Raw genomic sequence first — 23,493 nt, 5'->3', positions numbered from 1 at the left:
CTTGAAGCCTAAAGGTTCTTTCAACCTACTGTACGCGCATATAAACAATTATTTTCTCTTATTACAGTGTGCCTAGAAGTACTTTTAATCCATTACACTGTACTTATAATCACTATTTAAAACTTGCGTAATTCCTTGAATTACGTTTGACCCTTCGCATAGATCTCCTTTGTAGGTTCTGGCTACCTTAAAGCACTTTCTAACCCCAGTCACCGTGCCTCTCGTTATTACTTTTGATGATGAGTGCCGACTTGTGGGTCATACAGCTCAAGGAATGATGGAGGCTCGATCCTCCGTCTTCCAACTGCGAGACAGACACGGTACCCGCGTTCTCACCTAGCTTACTGGACTTAGACACTTCTTAATTCTTGATACATAATCCAAGTTCAGATCTTTACTGTTCAGACGGATACAGATACTGTATACCTTGGGCAGGTGCGACGTGCAGACCGCTAAATGCAAGGGCCACATTGCTAGAGCCATACCGCAAGGGCCACACTGCAAGGGCCATACTAGAGCCACACCGCAAGGGCCACACTGCTAGAGCCACACTGCAAGGGCCATACTGCTAGAGCCACACCGCAAGGGCCACACTGCTAGAGCCACACCACAAGGGCCACACCGCTAAGGTCACATTGCTAGAGCCACACCGCTAGGACAACACTGCTAGAGCCACACCGCAAGGGCCACACTGCTAGAGCCACACCGAAAGGGCCACACTGCTAGAGCCACACGGCAAGGGCCGCACTGCTAGAGCCACACGGCAAGGGCCACAACCTACCTGGGTTACCTGCACCTCATTACTTTCTCTCTTAAATTACAAGTGTGTGTGTCTGTGTGTGTGTGTCTGTGTATGCGCGCGCGCGCGCGTGTGTGTGTGTGTGTGTGTGTCTGTGTGTGTGTGTGTGTGTGTGTGTGTGTGTGTAGTCAATCAACTAGGACTTAAATAACACAATATAAATATGATGAATAAGACTGCCTCTAATCCCTCACAGGCGCACTCATTTTTCCCCTTCTCACGTGCACTGACCTTCCCCTCAAATGTGCACTGAATTTCCTTTATGTAATCTGGATTTCCCTCCTCACATGAGCACTGTATTTCCCCTCATGTGCACTGACTCCACCCTCACATGTGCACTATATTTCTCATGTGCACTAAATTACCCCTCATATGCACTTTCTCATCCCTCACATGTGTCCTACCCATTTTTATAAGCCCTTCACGTGGATTACCTATGTCCCCTTCCTTCTAGCCTCTAGTCTCCTCAGAACTCCCCTCCCACCTCCCACATTACACGTGGATAATGATAGAATTTTTTAAATAGTCTCTCTCCTTCTCTCAGTAAATCTTTATACCTTTCCCCGTGCCGCCTCGGATAGTCGGTACGTACAGTTAGTGAGAATTTAGAATAATTTTTTTCATATCTTAGTATAGAGATAGCGTGCATTCCTTTAATGAAATGTGTAGACTAAACACACGTTTGGTGATATATACTGTAGATAAAATGTAAATTTTGTATAATGCTGAATATATATAAATGTATATATGCATATATTTTTGAGAGTAAAAGGTTCTTTAGGATATAGTTGCATTTAAAAGCCAAGTGATGTGATTTTTTTTTCTATAGGGTAAAATAGCTGTCCCCTTATATTAGCTGCAACGATGTCAGCAGTGTCTTGCGCTATGTGTTCCATCCGATAAAGCCACAAGTATCACTCCGTCTCTTGTCTAGTGCAATGTGATTGAGGTACAGATCAAATAGCGTTTTACCGACAAGTCGGAAGAAAAAGATCCAAGCTGCCCAATAAACTTTTATTGGGAAAACTTTCCACTCTGTGTAGAGCTCCACAACTCGATAAAGATCTATATAGAGCAAAACATTGCCTCAATAAATGCTTCCCTGTACATAACAAGGTTTATCGGGACTACGTTTCGCTCAGGGTTGAGCTCTGTCAAGTCATGTAGAGGATACAATAAAAAATTGGATGTTAGGTGTTTCAGCGACGGTATTGTAAGTTTCGTTTTACACGGTTCTGAAGATCGTGTAGTGAGAAAACACAAAGGTACTTTCGCACAAAACGAACAAAATATATTAGCCGAGCTCTTACATCTCATCCTTACGACATGGACAACGAGTACGTTGACCTTTAAAGTTTAACAGCATATTAATTTCCATGGAGCTCTAAACCAATGTGAGTCATCCAGGCTCGATCCTCTATTCCCTATAGGGGCCTGATCTGTTGCCAGACAAGCTGCTTGATAGGTGGCCAGGATTACAATGAGAGCGTACATGCGTGGGTCCACCATCAGACAGAAAATACATCTGCCTGCTTCACAATACGATCACTTAAGAGCTGGTTAGAAAGCTTTATCCAATCTTAATGACTTGATGAAGCTTTAGAAAACCTTAATGTATAGACTATGATTTTCTCTAAACAAAACTATCAAATAAATTGTTTTTGCCTTACTCATAGTGAAACTCAGTAAAAGAAGGTAATACCTTTAGCAGTGTGTGGTGAGGAGGAACACGTACCATAAGACACTGTAGTCAATAATATCCCACATGTCTCGTTGCAGACTCCAGTTTGTACGCCCATCATGTATTTAAGGCCTTCGACTTAAATAGCAACGGCCAGATTAGTTTTCGGGTAAGTATACTGCTTGATGGCTGGCTCTCTGTTGTGCTTGTGTTGTAGGTGATGTGTTCCTGTTTTCGCTGATGTATCTTTGGATGTGCTGGCATGATTGCCTTAAGTTTTTTTTTCTATTCTTTCGCTATATCGTTGTTGGGCACCATTCTGTAGCTGCATAATATAAATTTTATCTTGCAAAGAGAACATAATTCATGCCATTTCAATGTACATATGTTAATCGTGTTTTGACGTTTACCCCCTATTGTTTATGAGTTTCTGCTATATGTGATCCGTGTAATAACTGATTTGTAAGTGCTCCCGGAGTCTTTCTGTATTTTTTAACATTGCAGAACAAGATCTATATCATTCATGGCGTTGTGATTTTCTTTTGTTTATTTTTCGTTGCAATTATCTACACTTAATTCCATCATCCACTGATAATGTTCCTTGCTCAGCCTCTCTTCTTGTAAGCTTTGATCGTCACTTTGTTTCGTAGTTTTCAAAAGATTTTTATATCGGCAAGTATATTCCACTGGTTAATTATTCCTTTTGGTGAATCATTTATATAAATAAAAAGCATTATCAGAATTGACACTAACCCATGTTGGAACCCACTGGTAACATTTCTCCACGAGGACATACACACTATTCCACAAATGAATGAAAACAAAGACTCAAACTGCATAACAAGTTTTTATTGTGACGGTGTAAAGCTTCAGCAAGACATGACTCGATAAAGCTCTACACAGAGGGAAACGTTGCTGTTGCTTCAGTGAAACTTATTCTTCGTACGTGCTGTTACTACACCCTTCCACCCACCCTGTGTTATTTTTCCCAATTTTCATACACAAAGTCTCTCATCCTTCATAATAGTTTACTTTTCATTTTACCTACATTTTGTAATTTTTAGGCGTGACCCTTACGACGAACCCTTAACAAAATCTTTATTGAAATTCAAGTAAAGCATTACAATTTGAGAGGATGTATACATTACGTGTACAACTCCGCCTTCATGTATATACACCAAAAAAAAGATATTATGCTTTAATCCTAGTTTAAGGCATTTAAGTATTCTTGACTGGTAATGTGCAGGGAAACAGCCTCAATGATCCCCGTGAAGCAGAAGATTTAATGCTCACAAAGTAACCAGTTGATAAGCTTGATTTATAGGAATTTGCTGATTTGAAGGCAAACTGAGTGGTGATTATCATTCTGTTTTTCCACCAATAAGTTCAGTCATTTCCCCTCTTGAGTTCTTGTAGTGGCTTTGCAAGACTTGTTATGAGGACGCTCAATACTTTAGAGTTCAGACGTGAGGTGGCAGATGTAGCCAGCTGACAAGGGGATGACTGACACGCATGGAGTAACCTAAGTCTTTAGTATAACATTTGCTTACTGTAAACTTGCATTACGATAACCTGATATATCTCTTATTATAGGCTTTCTGTGTCTTTTCATCCAGTTTAATTCACTACTTTACATTTTTTAATGAAATTTCCAACGTCTTAAGATCAAAAAGCATTGTTCTTGTGCATATTCGTCAGGACCCAAGGTGATATATAGTCTGTCATTACTGCTTTGCTTCTGTCACCATCCAGTAGTAGTTTTTTTTACCCTTTCTATTTAACACTGTTCAAACCCAAACTAGATCTTATAACTAGATACCTGTTTACTGCTAGGTGACCAGGGACAGCAGGTGTAACAAGACACACAAGGAACTCGATAATAATAATAATAATAATAATAATAATAATAATAATAGTCTTTGGCTTCTAATCTGTACTCTTCCTTCACATTAAACTTATGCTTTACAAATCTGAACATTTGGTTCCGACTTGTTCTTATTTATCGTTTACTTCGAATTCTCTTTCGTCTTTCCTTATATTGAAATATTAATTTTTGGCTGGTCTCTACTTCATGTTAGTTGCTGTCTTGTTTGTATTGTTTACTTGGGTTCAGCATCAGATTATGACGTGCTCTCAAACACTTGTTTAAATATTCTTAAAAGCTTTATTTGTTTTCTTTCACTTTTGTAATGTGTAGAAATTTACTAGCGTTGATAGAGATCTACATAAAGCGAAACGTTGTCCCAACAAATGCTTGCTCCGCAAAGTTTCTCTTCGCAATAAATGCTTATCAGTATTGATAGTTTTTCCCTAAAAGTTTTCGCTTATTACCAATATTTTCTTTTAGTCCTGAGTGTAGGTCGGTCTCTCAGTTTATTTCCTCCACTTTTTCGTCGTGTTTTGCTTTGCCAGTTCTTTCCTCTCGTTTATCTTATTATGTGATTTTATATTTCTCGTTTGTTCCTCTATATTTTCTCAATTAGAACATCTTGTTTAAATCTATTCTGATTTGCCTTAATATCCGTATTTTAAATACACTGGAATTAGTTTTAATTTTCTTTGATTTTTTATTATTTTGTATTTTTTGAGTTGTTTCATTCATTAGTTTTTTCATGCATTTGTCATGTACATGTTGATGCTGTGACTGTATGAATTATATCTGTAATGTGTTTGTTGTTGTTGTGACAGTTTGATCTCTGTATTTGTAAACATTTTGTTCATATGGTGGCTATTTAAGTTGTGTATTTGTAAATTAGTTGTTGATAATGATGTGAGCATTTGAGCTGTGTCTGTCCTGGTGACATTGCAATTTTAATACCTCTGTTTTAACACTGTAATATGACGTGAATCCCATACTCTGCACTTGGTCCTTTTGTGTTATCGTGAGCTCTTTGTGTTATATCCGTGCTCTGCAGTCCATCTGTTCTTCTGTTATGTGTACTTTTATTATTTACCACTGTCATATCTGTGCTGGTGTGGTTTTGATAACAATGTATTGTTGCCTTCAATGCTAACACTGTCTTCGATTTATTCTTTTTGGTGCTGTTATCATCCCAGATTGATATGTTCCCAGTCCGCCTCTATATATATATATATATATACATATATATATATATATATATATATATATATATATATATATATATATATATATATATATATATATATATATATATATATATATATATATATATATATATATATATATATATATATATATATATATATATATATATATATATATATATATATATATATATATATATATATATATATATATATATATATATATATATATATATATATATATATATATATATATATATATATATATATATATATATATATATATATATATATATATATATATATATATATATATATATATATATATATATATATATATATATATATATATATATATATATATATATATATATATATATATATATATATATATATATATATATATATATATATATATATATATATATATATATATATATATATATATATATATATATATATATATATATATATATATATATATATATATATATATATATATATATATATATATATATATATATATATATATATATATATATATATATATATATATATATATATATATATATATATATATATATATATATATATATATATATATATATATATATATATATATATATATATATATATATATATATATATATATATATATATATATATATATATATATATATATATATATATATATATATATATATATATATATATATATATATATATATATATATATATATATATATATATATATATATATATATATATATATATATATATATATATATATATATATATATATATATATATATATATATATATATATATATATATATATATATATATATATATATATATATATATATATATATATATATATATATATATATATATATATATATATATATATATATATATATATATATATATATATATATATATATATATATATATATATATATATATATATATATATATATATATATATATATATATATATATATATATATATATATATATATATATATATATATATATATATATATATATATATATATATATATATATATATATATATATATATATATATATATATATATATATATATATATATATATATATATATATATATATATATATATATATATATATATATATATATATATATATATATATATATATATATATATATATATATATATATATATATATATATATATATATATATATATATATATATATATATATATATATATATATATATATATATATATATATATATATATATATATATATATATATATATATATATATATATATATATATATATATATATATATATATATATATATATATATATATATATATATATATATATATATATATATATATATATATATATATATATATATATATATATATATATATATATATATATATATATATATATATATATATATATATATATATATATATATATATATATATATATATATATATATATATATATATATATATATATATATATATATATATATATATATATATATATATATATATATATATATATATATATATATATATATATATATATATATATATATATATATATATATATATATATATATATATATATATATATATATATATATATATATATATATATATATATATATATATATATATATATATATATATATATATATATATATATATATATATATATATATATATATATATATATATATATATATATATATATATATATATATATATATATATATATATATATATATATATATATATATATATATATATATATATATATATATATATATATATATATATATATATATATATATATATATATATATATATATATATATATATATATATATATATATATATATATATATATATATATATATATATATATATATATATATATATATATATATATATATATATATATATATATATATATATATATATATATATATATATATATATATATATATATATATATATATATATATATATATATATATATATATATATATATATATATATATATATATATATATATATATATATATATATATATATATATATATATATATATATATATATATATATATATATATATATATATATATATATATATATATATATATATATATATATATATATATATATATATATATATATATATATATATATATATATATATATATATATATATATATATATATATATATATATATATATATATATATATATATATATATATATATATATATATATATATATATATATATATATATATATATATATATATATATATATATATATATATATATATATATATATATATATATATATATATATATATATATATATATATATATATATATATATATATATATATATATATATATATATATATATATATATATATATATATATATATATATATATACATATATATATATATATATATATATATATATATATATATATATATATATATATATATATATATATATATATATATATATATATATATATATATATATATATATATATATATATATATATATATATATATATATATATATATATATATATATATATATATATATATATATATATATATATATATATATATATATATATATATATATATATATATATATATATATATATATATATATATATATATATATATATATATATATATATATATATATATATATATATATATATATATATATATATATATATATATATATATATATATATATATATATATATATATATATATATATATATATATATATATATATATATATATATATATATATATATATATATATATATATATATATATATATATATATATATATATATATATATATATATATATATATATATATATATATATATATATATATATATATATATATATATATATATATATATATATATATATATATATATATATATATATATATATATATATATATATATATATATATATATATATATATATATATATATATATATATATATATATATATATATATATATATATATATATATATATATATATATATATATATATATATATATATATATATATATATATATATATATATATATATATATATATATATATATATATATATATATATATATATATATATATATATATATATATATATATATATATATATATATATATATATATATATATATATATATATATATATATATATATATATATATATATATATATATATATATATATATATATATATATATATATATATATATATATATATATATATATATATATATATATATATATATATATATATATATATATATATATATATATATATATATATATATATATATATATATATATATATATATATATATATATATATATATATACATATATATATATATATATATATATATATATATATATATATATATATATATATATATATATATATATATATATATATATATATATATATATATATATATATATATATATATATATATATATATATATATATATATATATATATATATATATATATATATATATATATATATATATATATATATATATATATATATATATATATATATATATATATATATATATATATATATATATATATATATATATATATATATATATATATATATATATATATATATATATATATATATATATATATATATATATATATATATATATATATATATATATATATATATATATATATATATATATATATATATATATATATATATATATATATATATATATATATATATATATATATATATATATATATATATATATATATATATATATATATATATATATATATATATATATATATATATATATATATATATATATATATATATATATATATATATATATATATATATATATATATATATATATATATATATATATATATATATATATATATATATATATATATATATATATATATATATATATATATATATATATATATATATATATATATATATATATATATATATATATATATATATATATATATATATATATATATATATATATATATATATATATATATATATATATATATATATATATATATATATATATATATATATATATATATATATATATATATATATATATATATATATATATATATATATATATATATATATATATATATATATATATATATATATATATATATATATATATATATATATATATATATATATATATATATATATATATATATATATATATATATATATATATATATATATATATATATATATATATATATATATATATATATATATATATATATATATATATATATATATATATATATATATATATATATATATATATATATATATATATATATATATATATATATATATATATATATATATATATATATATATATATATATATATATATATATATATATATATATATATATATATATATATATATATATATATATATATATATATATATATATATATATATATATATATATATATATATATATATATATATATATATATATATATATATATATATATATATATATATATATATATATATATATATATATATATATATATATATATATATATATATATATATATATATATATATATATATATATATATATATATATATATATATATATATATATATATATATATATATATATATATATATATATATATATATATATATATATATATATATATATATATATATATATATATATATATATATATATATATATATATATATATATATATATATATATATATATATATATATATATATATATATATATATATATATATATATATATATATATATATATATATATATATATATATATATATATATATATATATATATATATATATATATATATATATATATATATATATATATATATATATATATATATATATATATATATATATATATATATATATATATATATATATATATATATATATATATATATATATATATATATATATATATATATATATATATATATATATATATATATATATATATATATATATATATATATATATATATATATATATATATATATATATATATATATATATATATATATATATATATATATATATATATATATATATATATATATATATATATATATATATATATATATATATATATATATATATATATATATATATATATATATATATATATATATATATATATATATATATATATATATATATATATATATATATATATATATATATATATATATATATATATATATATATATATATATATATATATATATATATATATATATATATATATATATATATATATATATATATATATATATAGTAACCTCAGTACCAATCATGGTCGCTTATGAGGCACACTAGCTGAACTGTCCAAAACAGTGTTTGAGCAGCATATGCTGCAACAATGAAGAATCAATTCTCCTTCAGGAGCCAGAGACGGGTCATCTCAAGATTAAGACCCGTGCCAGAACCCTGGTCTTGGCGAACATTATACATACATACTTATGCTGTACATTCTACAAGATTGATGGACTGAACACATCAGCCCCAGGCTGAGGGACTGATTACCTTAACATCTAAGTGTGCTCAACCACCGTGGCAGCCACACTATACTACCCTGCACCTAAGATTTTTAATTTCTTCACAATTACCTCAGTTGTAAAGTTCCTGCAGAAACACCAGCAACAGTGCAAAAGGTCATAATATTCCACCCTCCACAGGACTGCTCTGCGTTTATTGCTAGCTCGTTTACACACACACACACACACGAAATATATATATATATATATTATGATGATGAATGGTTTTGAAAACCGACAAGTTGAAGTTTGAGACATGCAACATAAGGAGAGGAGGAGTTTAAAGGCACAGATGAGGCATGGGGATGTCAGGAAATATTTTTCACTCTCAGAGTAGTCAGAAGTGGAACGCTCTGGAGAAGGTAGAAGTAGAAAGAGGATCTATACTAAGTAAAGGAGTAATTAGACTCAGGAAGCCAAGAATGAACCCAGTAGCAGCCAGGAGATGAGATTCAACATTGGAAACCACACATACACAAACACACACAAACACACACGCGCGCGCGCGCACACACACACACACACACACACACACACACACACACACACACACACACACACACACAAAAGGAGGTGATCCTCTATAAGTTCTTAAATCCTTCTCCTTCACTAAATAACTTCCTCTCATTTGTTCCCCTTTTTCTGCTTTGTGTGGTCGATGACCAGTCCAACCTCGGTCGATGACCAGTCCAACCTCGGTCGATGACCAGTCCACCCTCGGTCGATGACCAGTCCACCCTCGGTCGATGACCAGTCCGCCCTCGGTCGATGACCAGTCCGCCCTCGGTCGATGACCAGTCCGCCCTCGGTCGATGACCAGTCCGCCCTCGGTCGATGACCAGTCCGCCCTCGGTCGATGACCAGTCCAGCCTCGATGACCAAAAGGCTTGGCAGACCAAGCAAAATGTCTTCAATAAAAAAAAATCAACGAAATTTTTCAACACCGTAACGTCATGCATCAGAGGGATAACCAAAAGGTAATTCAGGAGAGAAATGGATACGTTTTCCAGTTCAGTTTCTGGTCATCTGGGCTGTGGTGCATACGTTGGTCTGCATGTAATTAGGGCCAACAGCTTTGTCGACCAGGTCGACAACCGGGAGAATAGTCTGGGACCGGACTGTGGAAATGACCTCCGAAACCGTTTACGGGTAATAATACTTTTTTCTTACATTAAGTGATTGCGATCCATTATGTCAGAAAAAATATAAAAGGAAGAATGAGTCAGGAGGCGAGAAGAAACAAGGAAAGATAAATGAAGCACTGGAGGAGATCCAGGGATATATTCTGAAGATCATGCACATAGAAAGAAAAAAAATAAAAATTATATTTCAAAAACCCCAATGGACCCGTCACTAGTAACGATACAATTTGATCAAGGTTATAGTGTACATAGTGAAATGTTGGTCTTGATGTAGAACCTCGTTCATACATTGTGGCCAAACTGAGTGAAGAACAGGCCAATGTAGATGATGCGGTAGATAATGCAGTTGCAAAAAAAGTTAAACATTCGAAGCTAACATCAGATACTGATTTCACTAGTAAGCTTAAGTCTGCAAGTGATCCTGCACTCTGCAGAGAGGTGACTTAAGTTCACTGGTATCACCCTGTCTCATAAAGCTGATGACTAACTTTAAATATCAGGTACATTCAAATTCACCTTCTGAGTTTTTGTCTCCATGTGGGTTATTACTGAGGACTGACAAGTGTTTATTACACTTTTATTGGTTATTCATTACGTATAAAATTTGGTGAAATGAAGAGGTATGATTGGCTTATTCACTGACCTTCAGATTGTCAAGTGAATTGCTGTAGGAGAATTATTTGGGAGCAGCACGTAGTTTTAATCAGCTTTAAACTGACTCTGATGATCAGGAGAATGTAAACTTCTGGATTAATTCTCATGAGAAATCAAAGGATCACATTCAAGCGCTGTACGTAGTTCTGAAGCACAGAACTACCGAGGATGAAGGAAAGTTCTCGAAGATATTGGACCGAGACGTTCTTGAATCTCATGACATCAGTATGGCAAACTGCAGCACACAGGAGTAGTGATGATTTCTACAGAGTGGCTCCTTCTACAGAGTGGCTCATTCTACAGAGCGGTCCCTCCTGAAAAGGCCTTCTACAGGGTGGCTCCTTTTCACACCTATATGCTAATGACCTTGACCTCGCCCTCAACCCCCCACCCACGACCCCCACCCAAGACCCCCACCAACGAACCCTCCCACGACCCCCAATAACGAACCAACCCACGACCCCCACCCACGACCCCCACCAACGAACCCACCCACAACTCCCACCCATGACCCCCACCCACGACTCCCACCCACGACCCCACCCACGACCCCACCCTCGACCACCTCAATTTCGACCCCCACCCATGACCCCCACCCAGTGGCTCCTCCTGAAAGGCCCACAGAGTGGCTCCTACCTATGAGCGGACTCCTTCCGAGCTCCGCGCGCCCGCGCGCCCGCCCGAGCGCCAGCCCGTCCGCGCCGACCCGCGACCTTGACCTCACCCTCGACCACCTCACCCTCGACCACGTCACCCTCGACCACCTCACCCTCTAAACCATATATTTCTCCTCCACTTCCTTGGATTCCCCCCTATGGGGGTTCGAATTTCTTATGATCTCCACGGATCAAGTTTTTCTCGATAACAATAATACAAAGATTTCCCCCCCACACCACCCCTCTCCCAAAATTTCTGCTCCAATTCCTCGGATCAAGTTTTTCTCGAAATTAATAATACCAAGACTCCAACTCCTTGGATCAAGTTTTTCTCGATAATACAAAGACTCCATCTCCTCGGATCAAGTTTTTGGATTCCCCCCTCTGGGGGTAAGCATTCAAATGAACTCATCCTATGGGGCATGGTACTCTCTCTTACTACAGGTCTAAACAAGTGAGACGTCACCCCACCTGTGTTTACTCGGCAGACAGTGACGTCACGTGATGACCTCACACATCCAAGCTGAATCTTGTCGATTTCCCCCTATGTCAGTGACGTCACGTGATGACCCCACACACACAGGCCGAATCTTGTCGACTTCCCCATCTCAGTATTACACATTTCATATACAACATAGGGAAAACAATTTCACTCTTAACCCAGGATAACCCAAATAATTTCACATTTTTTTCGTTAATACCCACAACAATCCACAATTTCTTTACAAAATACAACACAAGTCTAGACATCTTTCTCGTTTTAACTATTTCGTCAGAAAAAGTCACCACAACACTTACAACTTATAACCACTTTTCGATTAATTCACTAGTCACAATTTTACATATTACGAAGTTAATACGCACACACACCTCACTTTTACTTTGAACACTTTCAAAACACTCTCATAAATCATTTGAATACTCACAAAAATACCTTTGAACATTTCCAAACAACACTGAAACACTCCCAAATACACCACTTAATACTACTAAAACACCACTGAATACAGTCAAAACACCACCAAAATCACCATAAACTAAGATCAACATAACAGACTAACACCCATCTCAAATCCACTAAAATCACTGTAACCAAGATATTCACAAAATTCTATGACCTAGCCCCCCCCCCCACACACACACACTTTTCTCAATATCTCTTAAGAAATATTCTCTCATCGAAAATCTTTATCATCTCACTACAGAACAACCCCAAGATTACTTCGAACACTCTCATAAATCATTTGTATACTCACATAAACACCTTTGAACATTTCCAAACAACACTAAAACATTTCCAAGACAACATTTTGAATAGTCGCAAATAAGATTTATCATCTCTAATTTATCTACACTTTCATATTTCATTAAATTACAACTCATCCCCCAAAACTCCTCCCTCATTCTCCAGATTTTTATAACAGTATCATAAAAACTAACTCAGACACCTTACTTTGAACAACACCAAAAACACCATCATTTACCTTTGAATACTCCAAAAACATCATTCGAATACCCCCAAATCACCACTGAATACTCCCAGAACACCTTCATAAATACTCTTGCACATCATTTGAACACCTTCAAAAACACCTTTGAATAGTCTCAAACACCATTTCAGTACTCCCAAATACACCACTGAATACTACTAAAACACTTTTTCTCGTTTTAACTAATTTCACCAGAAAAAGTCAAAACAACAACCCACAACTTATAATCACTTTTCAGCAACTCTAGTTCGTCAACAACACCCACAACCCACAACACCCACAACCCTCAATTTTTTCTCGTTTTAACTGATTTCATCAGAAAAAGTCACAATAACAACCCACTTATAACAACTTTTCGGTATCTCTAGTTCGACAACACCCACAACCCACATCACCCACACCCCACAACACCCACAACAACAACCCACTTATAACATCTTTTTTGGTATCTCTAGTTCGACAACAACACCCACATCCCACAATTTTTTCTCGTTTTAACTAATTTCATCAGAAAAAGTCACAACAGCCCACAACTTATAACCACTTTTTCGGTATCTCTAGTTCGACAACAACGCACAAAACCCACAACACCCACATCCCACAACGCCCACATCCCACAATTTTTTCTCGTTTTAACTAATTTCATCAGAAAAAGTCACAACAACAACCCACAACTTATAACCACTTTTTCGGCATCACTAGTTCGACAACAATACCCACAACCCACAAGACCCACAACCCACATCACCCACAACATCGACAACCCACAATTTTTTTTCCTCATTTTAACTAATTTCATCAGAAAAAGTCACATGTGGGTTGTTGATGTGACTTTTTCTGATGAAATTAGTTAAAACGAGAAAAAAAATTGTGGGTTGTGGGTGTTGTGGGTTTTGGGCGTTGTTGTCGAACTAGAGATACCGAAAAGACGTTATAAGTGTGTTGTTGTTGTGGGTTGTGGGTGTTGTGGGTATTATTGTCGAACTAGTGATGCCGAAAAAGTGGTTATAAGTTGTGGGTTGTTGTTGTGACTTTTTCTGATGAAATTAGTTAAAACGAGAAAAAATTGTGGGATGTGGGTGTTGTGGGATGTGGGTGTTGTGGGTTTTGGGCGTTGTTGTCGAACTAGAGATACCGAAAAAGTGGTTATAAGTTGTGGGTTGTTGTTGTGACTTTTTCTGATGAAATTAGTTAAAACGAGAAAAAATTGTGGGATGTGGGTGTTGTGGGATGTGGGATGTGGGTGTTGTGGGTTTTGGGCGTTGTTGTCGAACTAGAGTTGCTGAAAAGTGGTTATAAGTTGTAGGTTGTTGAGGGTGTTGTGGGTGTTGTGGGATGTGGGTGTTGTGGGATTGTGGGCGTTGTGACTTTTTCTGATGAAATTAGTTAAAACGAGAAAAAATTGTGGGATGTGGGTGTTGTGGATTGTGGGCGTTGTTGTCGAACTAGAGATACCGAAAAAGTGATTATAAGTTGTGGGTTGTTGTGGGTGTGGGTGTTGTGGGTTGTGGGTGTTGTGGGATGTGGGTGTTGTGGGATGTGGGTGTTGTTGTCGAACTAGAGATACCAAAAAAGATGTTATAAGTGGGTTGTTGTTGTGGGTGTTGTGGGGTGTGGGTGATGTGGGTTGTGGGTGTTGTGGGATGTGGGTGATGTGGGTTGTGGGTGTTGTTGTCGAACTAGAGATACCGAAAAGATGTTATAAGTGGGTTGTTGTTGTGGGTGATGTGGGTGTTGTGGGTGATGTGGGTTGTGGGTGTTGTGGGTTGTGGGTGTTGTGGGTGTTGTTGACGAACTAGAGTTGCTGAAAAGTGATTATAAGTTGTGGGTTGTTGTTGTGACTTTTTCTGATGAAATTAGTTAAAACGAGAAAAAAGTGTTTTAGTAGTATTCAGTGGTGTATTTGGGAGTACTCAAATGGTGTTTGAGACTATTCAAAGGTGTTTTTGAAGGTGTTCAAATGATGTGCAAGAGTATTTATGAAGGTGTTCTGGGAGTATTCAGTGGTGATTTGGGGGTATTCGAATGATGTTTTTGGAGTATTCAAAGGTAAATGATGGTGTTTTTGGTGTTGTTCAAAGTAAGGTGTCTGAGTTAGTTTTTGTGATACTGTTGTAAAAATCTGGAGAATGAGGGAGGAGTTTTGGGGGATGAGTTGTAATTTAATGAAATATGAAAGTGTAGATAAATTAGAGATGATAAATCTTATTTGGGAGTATTCAAAATGTTGTCTTGGAAATGTTTTAGTGTTGTTTGGAAATGTTCAAAGGTGTTTATGTGAGTATACAAATGATTTATGAGAGTGTTCGAAGTAATCTTGGGGTTGTTCTGTAGTGAGATGATAAAGGTTTTCGATGAGAGAATATTTCTTAAGAGATATTGAGAAAAGTGTGTGTGTGTGTGTGTGTGTGTGTGTGTGTGTGTGCTAGGTGGTCATAGAATTTTGTGAATATCTTGGTTACAGTGATTTTAGTGGATTTGAGATGGGTGTTAGTCTGTTATGTTGATCTTAGTTTATGGTGATTTTGGTGGTGTTTTGACTGTATTCAGTGGTGTTTTAGTAGTATTCAGTGGTGTATTTGGGAGTACTCAAAATGATATTTTGGAAGTGTTTCAGTGTTGTTTGGAAATGTTCAAAGGTATTTTTGTGAGTATTCAAATGATTTATGAGAGTGTTTTGAAGGTGTTCAAAGTAAAGTGAGGTGTGTGTGCGTATTAACTTCGTAATATGTAAAATTGTGACTAGTGAATTAATCGAAAAGTGGTTATAAGTTGTAAGTGTTGTGGTGACTTTTTCTGATGAAATAGTTAAAACGAGAAAAATGTCTAGACTTGTGTTGTATTTTGTAAAGAAATTGTGGATTGTTGTGGGTATTAACGAAAAAAATGTGAAATTATTTGGGTTATCCTGGGTTAAGAGTGAAATTGTTTTCCCTATGTTGTATATGAAATGTGTAATACTGAGATGGGGAAGTCGACAAGATTCAGCCTGTGTGTGCGGTCATCACGTGACGTCACTGACATAGGGGGAAGTCGACAAGATTCAGCCTGTATGTGTGAGGTCATCACGTGACGTCACTGACCGCCGAGTAAACACAGGTGGGGTGACGTCACACTTGTTTAGACCTGTAGTAAGAGAAAGTACCATGCCCCATAGGAGGAGTTCATTTGAATGCTTACCCCCAGAGGGGGGAATCCAAAAACTCGATTCGAGGAGATGGAGGAGAAAACCTTGATCCAAGGAGATGGAGACTTTGATTTCGAGAAAAACTTGATCCGAGGAATTGGATTCTTTGTATTATCGAGAAAAACTTGATCCAAGGAGATGAAGGAGAAATATTTTGGGATGCAAGTGGGAGTCCATTTTGAATGCTTACCCCCAGAGGGGGGAATCCAAAAAACTTGATCCGAGGAGATGGAGTCTTTGATATCGAGAAAAACTTGATCCGAGGAGAGCACAAGAAAATGAAATTCGAAAAAATTTGGGATGGGGGTGGTGTGGGGGGAAAATCTTTGTATTATTGATTTCGAGAAAAATTTGATCCGAGGAGAGCACAAGAAATTCGAACCCCCATAGGGGGGAATCCAAGGAAGTGGAGGAGAAATATATGGTTTAGAGGGTGAGGTGGTCGAGGGTGAGGTCAAGGTCGCGGGTCGGCGCGGACGGGCTGGCTCTCGGGTGGGCGCTCGGGCGGGCGCGCGGGCCTCGGAAGGAGTCCGCTCAGAGGTAGGAGCCACTCTGTAGAAGGCCTTTCGGGAGGAGCCACTGGGTGGGGGTCATGGGTGGGGTCATGGGTGGGGGTCGTGGGTTGGGGTCGTGGGTGGGGGTCGTGCGTGGGGGTCGTGGGTGGGGGTCGTGGGTGGGGTCATGGATGGGGTCATGGGTGGGGTCATGGGTGGGGGTCGTGGGTGGGGTCATGGATGGGGTCATGGGTGGGGTAATGGGTGGGGTCATGGGTGGGGTCATGAGTGGGGGTCGTGGGTGGGGGGTCGTGGGTGGGGGTTGAGGGCGAGGTCAAGGTCATTAGCATATAGGTGTGAAAAGGAGCCACCCTGTAGAAGGCCTTTTCAGGAAGGACCGCTCTGTAGAATGAGCCACTCTGTAGAATGAGCCACTCTGTAGAATGAGCCACTCTGTAGAAGGAGCCACTCTGTAGAAGGAGCCACTCTGTAGAAATCATCACTACTCACAGGCATATGAAAATGGATGCAACAAAGTTTATACACATGAACTTTTTAGCAGGATGTGTCTCCTGTGCAGCCCATGGTCTGAATCTGCTTAGGTCATCTGCTGCTGAGTGCTGCAGGTGATACAATGATTAATCATGAATGTGAAAAAAAGATATCAATATCACTGAGTGTGTGTCGGAAAAGAAGCTATGTCACAGGAGCCCTCAATGAGATTTATTCTGAAATTCAGCAAAATTTCACTGACATTTTTTAAAGTGACACAATCACCTACAGCTGTCCATGAAGTAGAGCCACTGACTATTTTGATATAGCATTGATGCGTACCATTTGAAATGAGGTTCTGCAAAATAATATTGCAAAGAAAGATTTGCAGGAGGAAGCTGGGACTGAATTTTGCAAAGCTGTAAAATTATATGATGCAGTGTTTCACAATCATCGTGACACACGAGATCTAAAGAACCGGAAACAATGATCAGATGCCTCGCAATATCTGGCTATAAAGAGTCGGGCAGGAAAAAGACAACTTACTGATGAAACTGGCACTGATCTCAGTGTGGACCGTCCAAGAGACAGACTTCGTACAAAATGATTATATCGTATCGTGTATCAAGTTACTGTAAAGATAAAAAAAAAATGCCGAGATGCACATGTCAAACTGAATGGCCGATTCAGTTCCCTGGTAGAAAGATCACTGTCCACTAAGAAAATTGTTTTACTAGTCAATACATTGGTTGCCGTAATTACAGCAGATCTTGGAAGCGCATTCACAGATGAATTCCTGTTGTTCCAGCATTATTCCCGGTGTTTACATTCCTCTAACGATGTTACTTACATCTGTTCTTTGGCGTACAGTGCACGGAGCACAGTTGTAGTTAAACCTGGCAAGTTACGACCGTAGATTTACCTAACTCGCCAATTATTTTTTTTTCATTGTCAATTATTTTACAATAAAATTCATGGGAAAAGCGCTAATCAGATACGATTCATGAAAATGCAAGATAAATCCAATTCCTTGGATCAAGAATCTTACCGAGCCCTCTTCAGGGGGGCTCGGCTACGTCTGCTTTACAGTTCTACCTGCACTTTGCCAGATGCTCGACAATCGTTATCAGACTGACATACTGTAACCCAGAGACACTCAATGGCACAAGCTTAAGAATTTTGATAAATGCTCTTGTAAACAATCCAGTTTCAATGTACCTGTGTAGATGAGCAAGACATGTACGACAGTTTGGTATCTATTAACGTGAATCTTCGCCTGGTCAGCAGGCTTCTTGAGTCGAAGTTACCGAGAGGTAGCAGAGATGGTCGTCAAGAATCAGGTGCTTCTTATATTTTAGGCTATTAGCACCACTATTCGGGTATATTAGTTACCATCAGTCAAAATTACTTTAGAGACGAAAGTAAAGTCACAACATATATACAGTGAGAGTGATATGCAAATATTCTTGCCAGTGTTTGTCTCCATATGGGTTATATCCTGCCACTGATAAGTGGTAAGATATAAAATAAAAAGAAAATTAGGTCACATTCTACCACTGACAACAGTTCCTTATAGTTTAATTCTTCACTGTATGAATACGTATAAAGTCATGCTTAAATATGCACTTGTATGCGTGCAAGAACACAATGACTTCATGATAAGAGACATTTTGTTCAAATGATGACAATAGAACACATAACTAAACAATAACTGATATTTCATACCAGGATAACTATTTAACAGAGTAAAAACAAACATTCTCTCGGCGGAGTTTCCGTGACAGACGGCTAAATGGCCCTCCACTGTTCAGTGTCTGCCCGATATACCTTCTACCCCTCCCCCCCTCCTCTTCCCCCCCCTTCCCCCCAAAAACAGAAAAAGTTAAAACGGTCTCTTGCTGCCTGTTGTTAACAATGCTAACGTCCTTGTCACTCCAGAGTTCCTAGATGTGTGTTACCTGTTCTAGAGCTGAACGCGTGTCTTGGGACACTGCGTGTCTCGGGACACATACTGCGTGTCTAGGGACACTGCGTGTCTCGGGACACATACTGCGTGTCTTGGGACACACACACACACACTGCGTGTCTGGGGACACATACTGCGTGTCTTGGGACACACACACACACACTGCGTGTCTGGGGACACATACTGCGTGTCTTGGAACACACACACACACACACACACTGCGTGTCTGGGGACACATACTGCGTGTCTTGGGACACACACACACACACACACACACACACACACACTGCGTGTCTCGGGACACATACTGCGTGTCTTGGGACACGTACAAACTGCGTGTCTTGGAACACACTGCTTGTCTCGGGACACATACTGCGTGTCTTGGAGCACACACACACACACACACACACACACACACACACACACACACACACACACACACTGCGTGTCTTAGGACACACACTGCATGTTTTGGTATTCTGAGTATCATGGGATTTTCCTTGAATTTTCTGGGATTTTCTTTGTGTTTCCCACTGCCCGTTGTTGCTGCCTGCACGTGTTCTAGGTATTACCAGTATCCGACGCGTTCTTATTATTTGGGGCTGGGCTACGCATCCTGGTATTGTCATGAGTACAACTGTTATGTTACGAATGTTTTGCACTCTGCAGGAGGAGTGAGGTTGCAGTTCAGAGTGCCATTTAAACTGTGAGCAAAAGACACGGTTATATCAAGACAGCTACTGAATGAATGCTGGTGAATTTATAAATAATATAGACGTTTTTAATTTCGTTACAGATATCACTAGTGGTTTTACTGATCTCTTTAATAAATTATTAAAGAAATGTAAAAAAAATCTAATTAGTGAAATAAATTCCCTTAGACCTTTGATGCCATTATGATTTTTTTTTTTTTACATTTCGCTTTTCAAGTCTCAATGAAGAAATTAAACGTGGTAATTTAACGAGGAAAAAATAATAACTTCCAATTAAATGTGATCATTTCAAGAAGGTAAATAAAATAATGTTAAGAAAATATACGAGATTTTAGAAAAAATATATATGTGACATTTTCGTGATGATAAATGTGATCATTTGAAGAAATCAGTCCGAAAATGCCATTAAAAACTTAAGTGCTTTTAAAACAAATTCTGGAATGCATGAGGCCGTCGCCTGAGGTAGTTCCCCCGTGGTGAGGCAGTATCCCAGCTGCTGACTTACAACCCCGGATCAAAGTTCCGTAATTGAGGCAATTAGTATCTCTATTGATCTCTGGAATTCATTAGTCAACTGAGAATTTGGACGCCATGGTATTTTAATTAATGTCATTTATTGCTGAATATTTTGCATGGCATTTTGTGTTCTTCCGATTGTATGTTTGTTTGTTTGTGTGTGTGTGTGTGTGTGTGTGTGTGTGTGTGTGTGTGTGTGTGTGTGTGTGTGTGTGTGTGTGTGTGTGTGTGTGTGTACGTACTCTCCTAATTGCTCACCTAATTGTGGTTGCAGGGTCGAGACTCAACTCCTGGCCCCCGCCTCTTCACTGATCGCTACTAGGTCCTCTCCCTCCCTGCTTCAAGAGCTTTATCATACCTCGTCTTAAAGCTATGTATGATTCCTGCCTCCACTACATCACTTGCTAGACTATTCCACTTTCTGACTACTCTGTGACTGAAGAAATACTTCCTAACATCCCTCTGACTCATCTGAGTCTTCAACTTGCAATTATGACCCCTTGTTTCCGTGTCCACTCTTTGGAACATCTATTCCACACAGTATTTTATATGTCTTTATCATGTCTACCCTAACCCTCCTGTCCTCCATTGTCGTCAGGCCGATTTCCCTCAACCTTTCATTGTACGACATTCCCCTTAGTTCTGGAACTAACCATGTCGCAATCCTTTGCACTTTCTCTAATTTCTTGACGTGCTTGACCAGGTGTGGGTTCCAAACTGGTGCTGCATACTCCAGTATGGGCCTGACGTACACGGTGTACAGTGTCTTGAACGATTCCTTACTGAGGTATCAGAACTCAATTCTCAGGTTTGCCAGGCGCCCATATGCTGCAGCACTTATCTGGTTGATGTGTGCTTCCTGAGACGTGCTCGGTGTTATACTCACCCCAAGATCTTTCTCATTGATT

The 23,493-nt window shown here is 31.9% G+C and overlaps 1 protein-coding gene across 1 annotated transcript in view; it reads left to right on the top strand.

Moving 5' to 3' along the window:
- LOC128693875 (calsenilin) overlaps positions 1 to 23,493 on the top strand; it is a gene marked incomplete at both ends in the record, with an annotated part of 70,377 nt that overhangs the window by 2,302 nt on the left and 44,582 nt on the right. Inside the window, 1 exon segment of the mRNA XM_053783739.2 lies at positions 2,579 to 2,649. Coding sequence (XP_053639714.2) covers positions 2,579 to 2,649 — 71 coding nt within the window.

This window comes from Cherax quadricarinatus, unplaced genomic scaffold (assembly GCF_038502225.1).
Source record: "Cherax quadricarinatus isolate ZL_2023a unplaced genomic scaffold, ASM3850222v1 Contig1127, whole genome shotgun sequence".
Lineage (NCBI taxonomy): Eukaryota > Metazoa > Arthropoda > Malacostraca > Decapoda > Parastacidae > Cherax > Cherax quadricarinatus.
The sequence above is the reverse complement of the archived record's forward strand: the minus strand, read 5'-3'. Positions and strand labels throughout refer to the sequence as shown.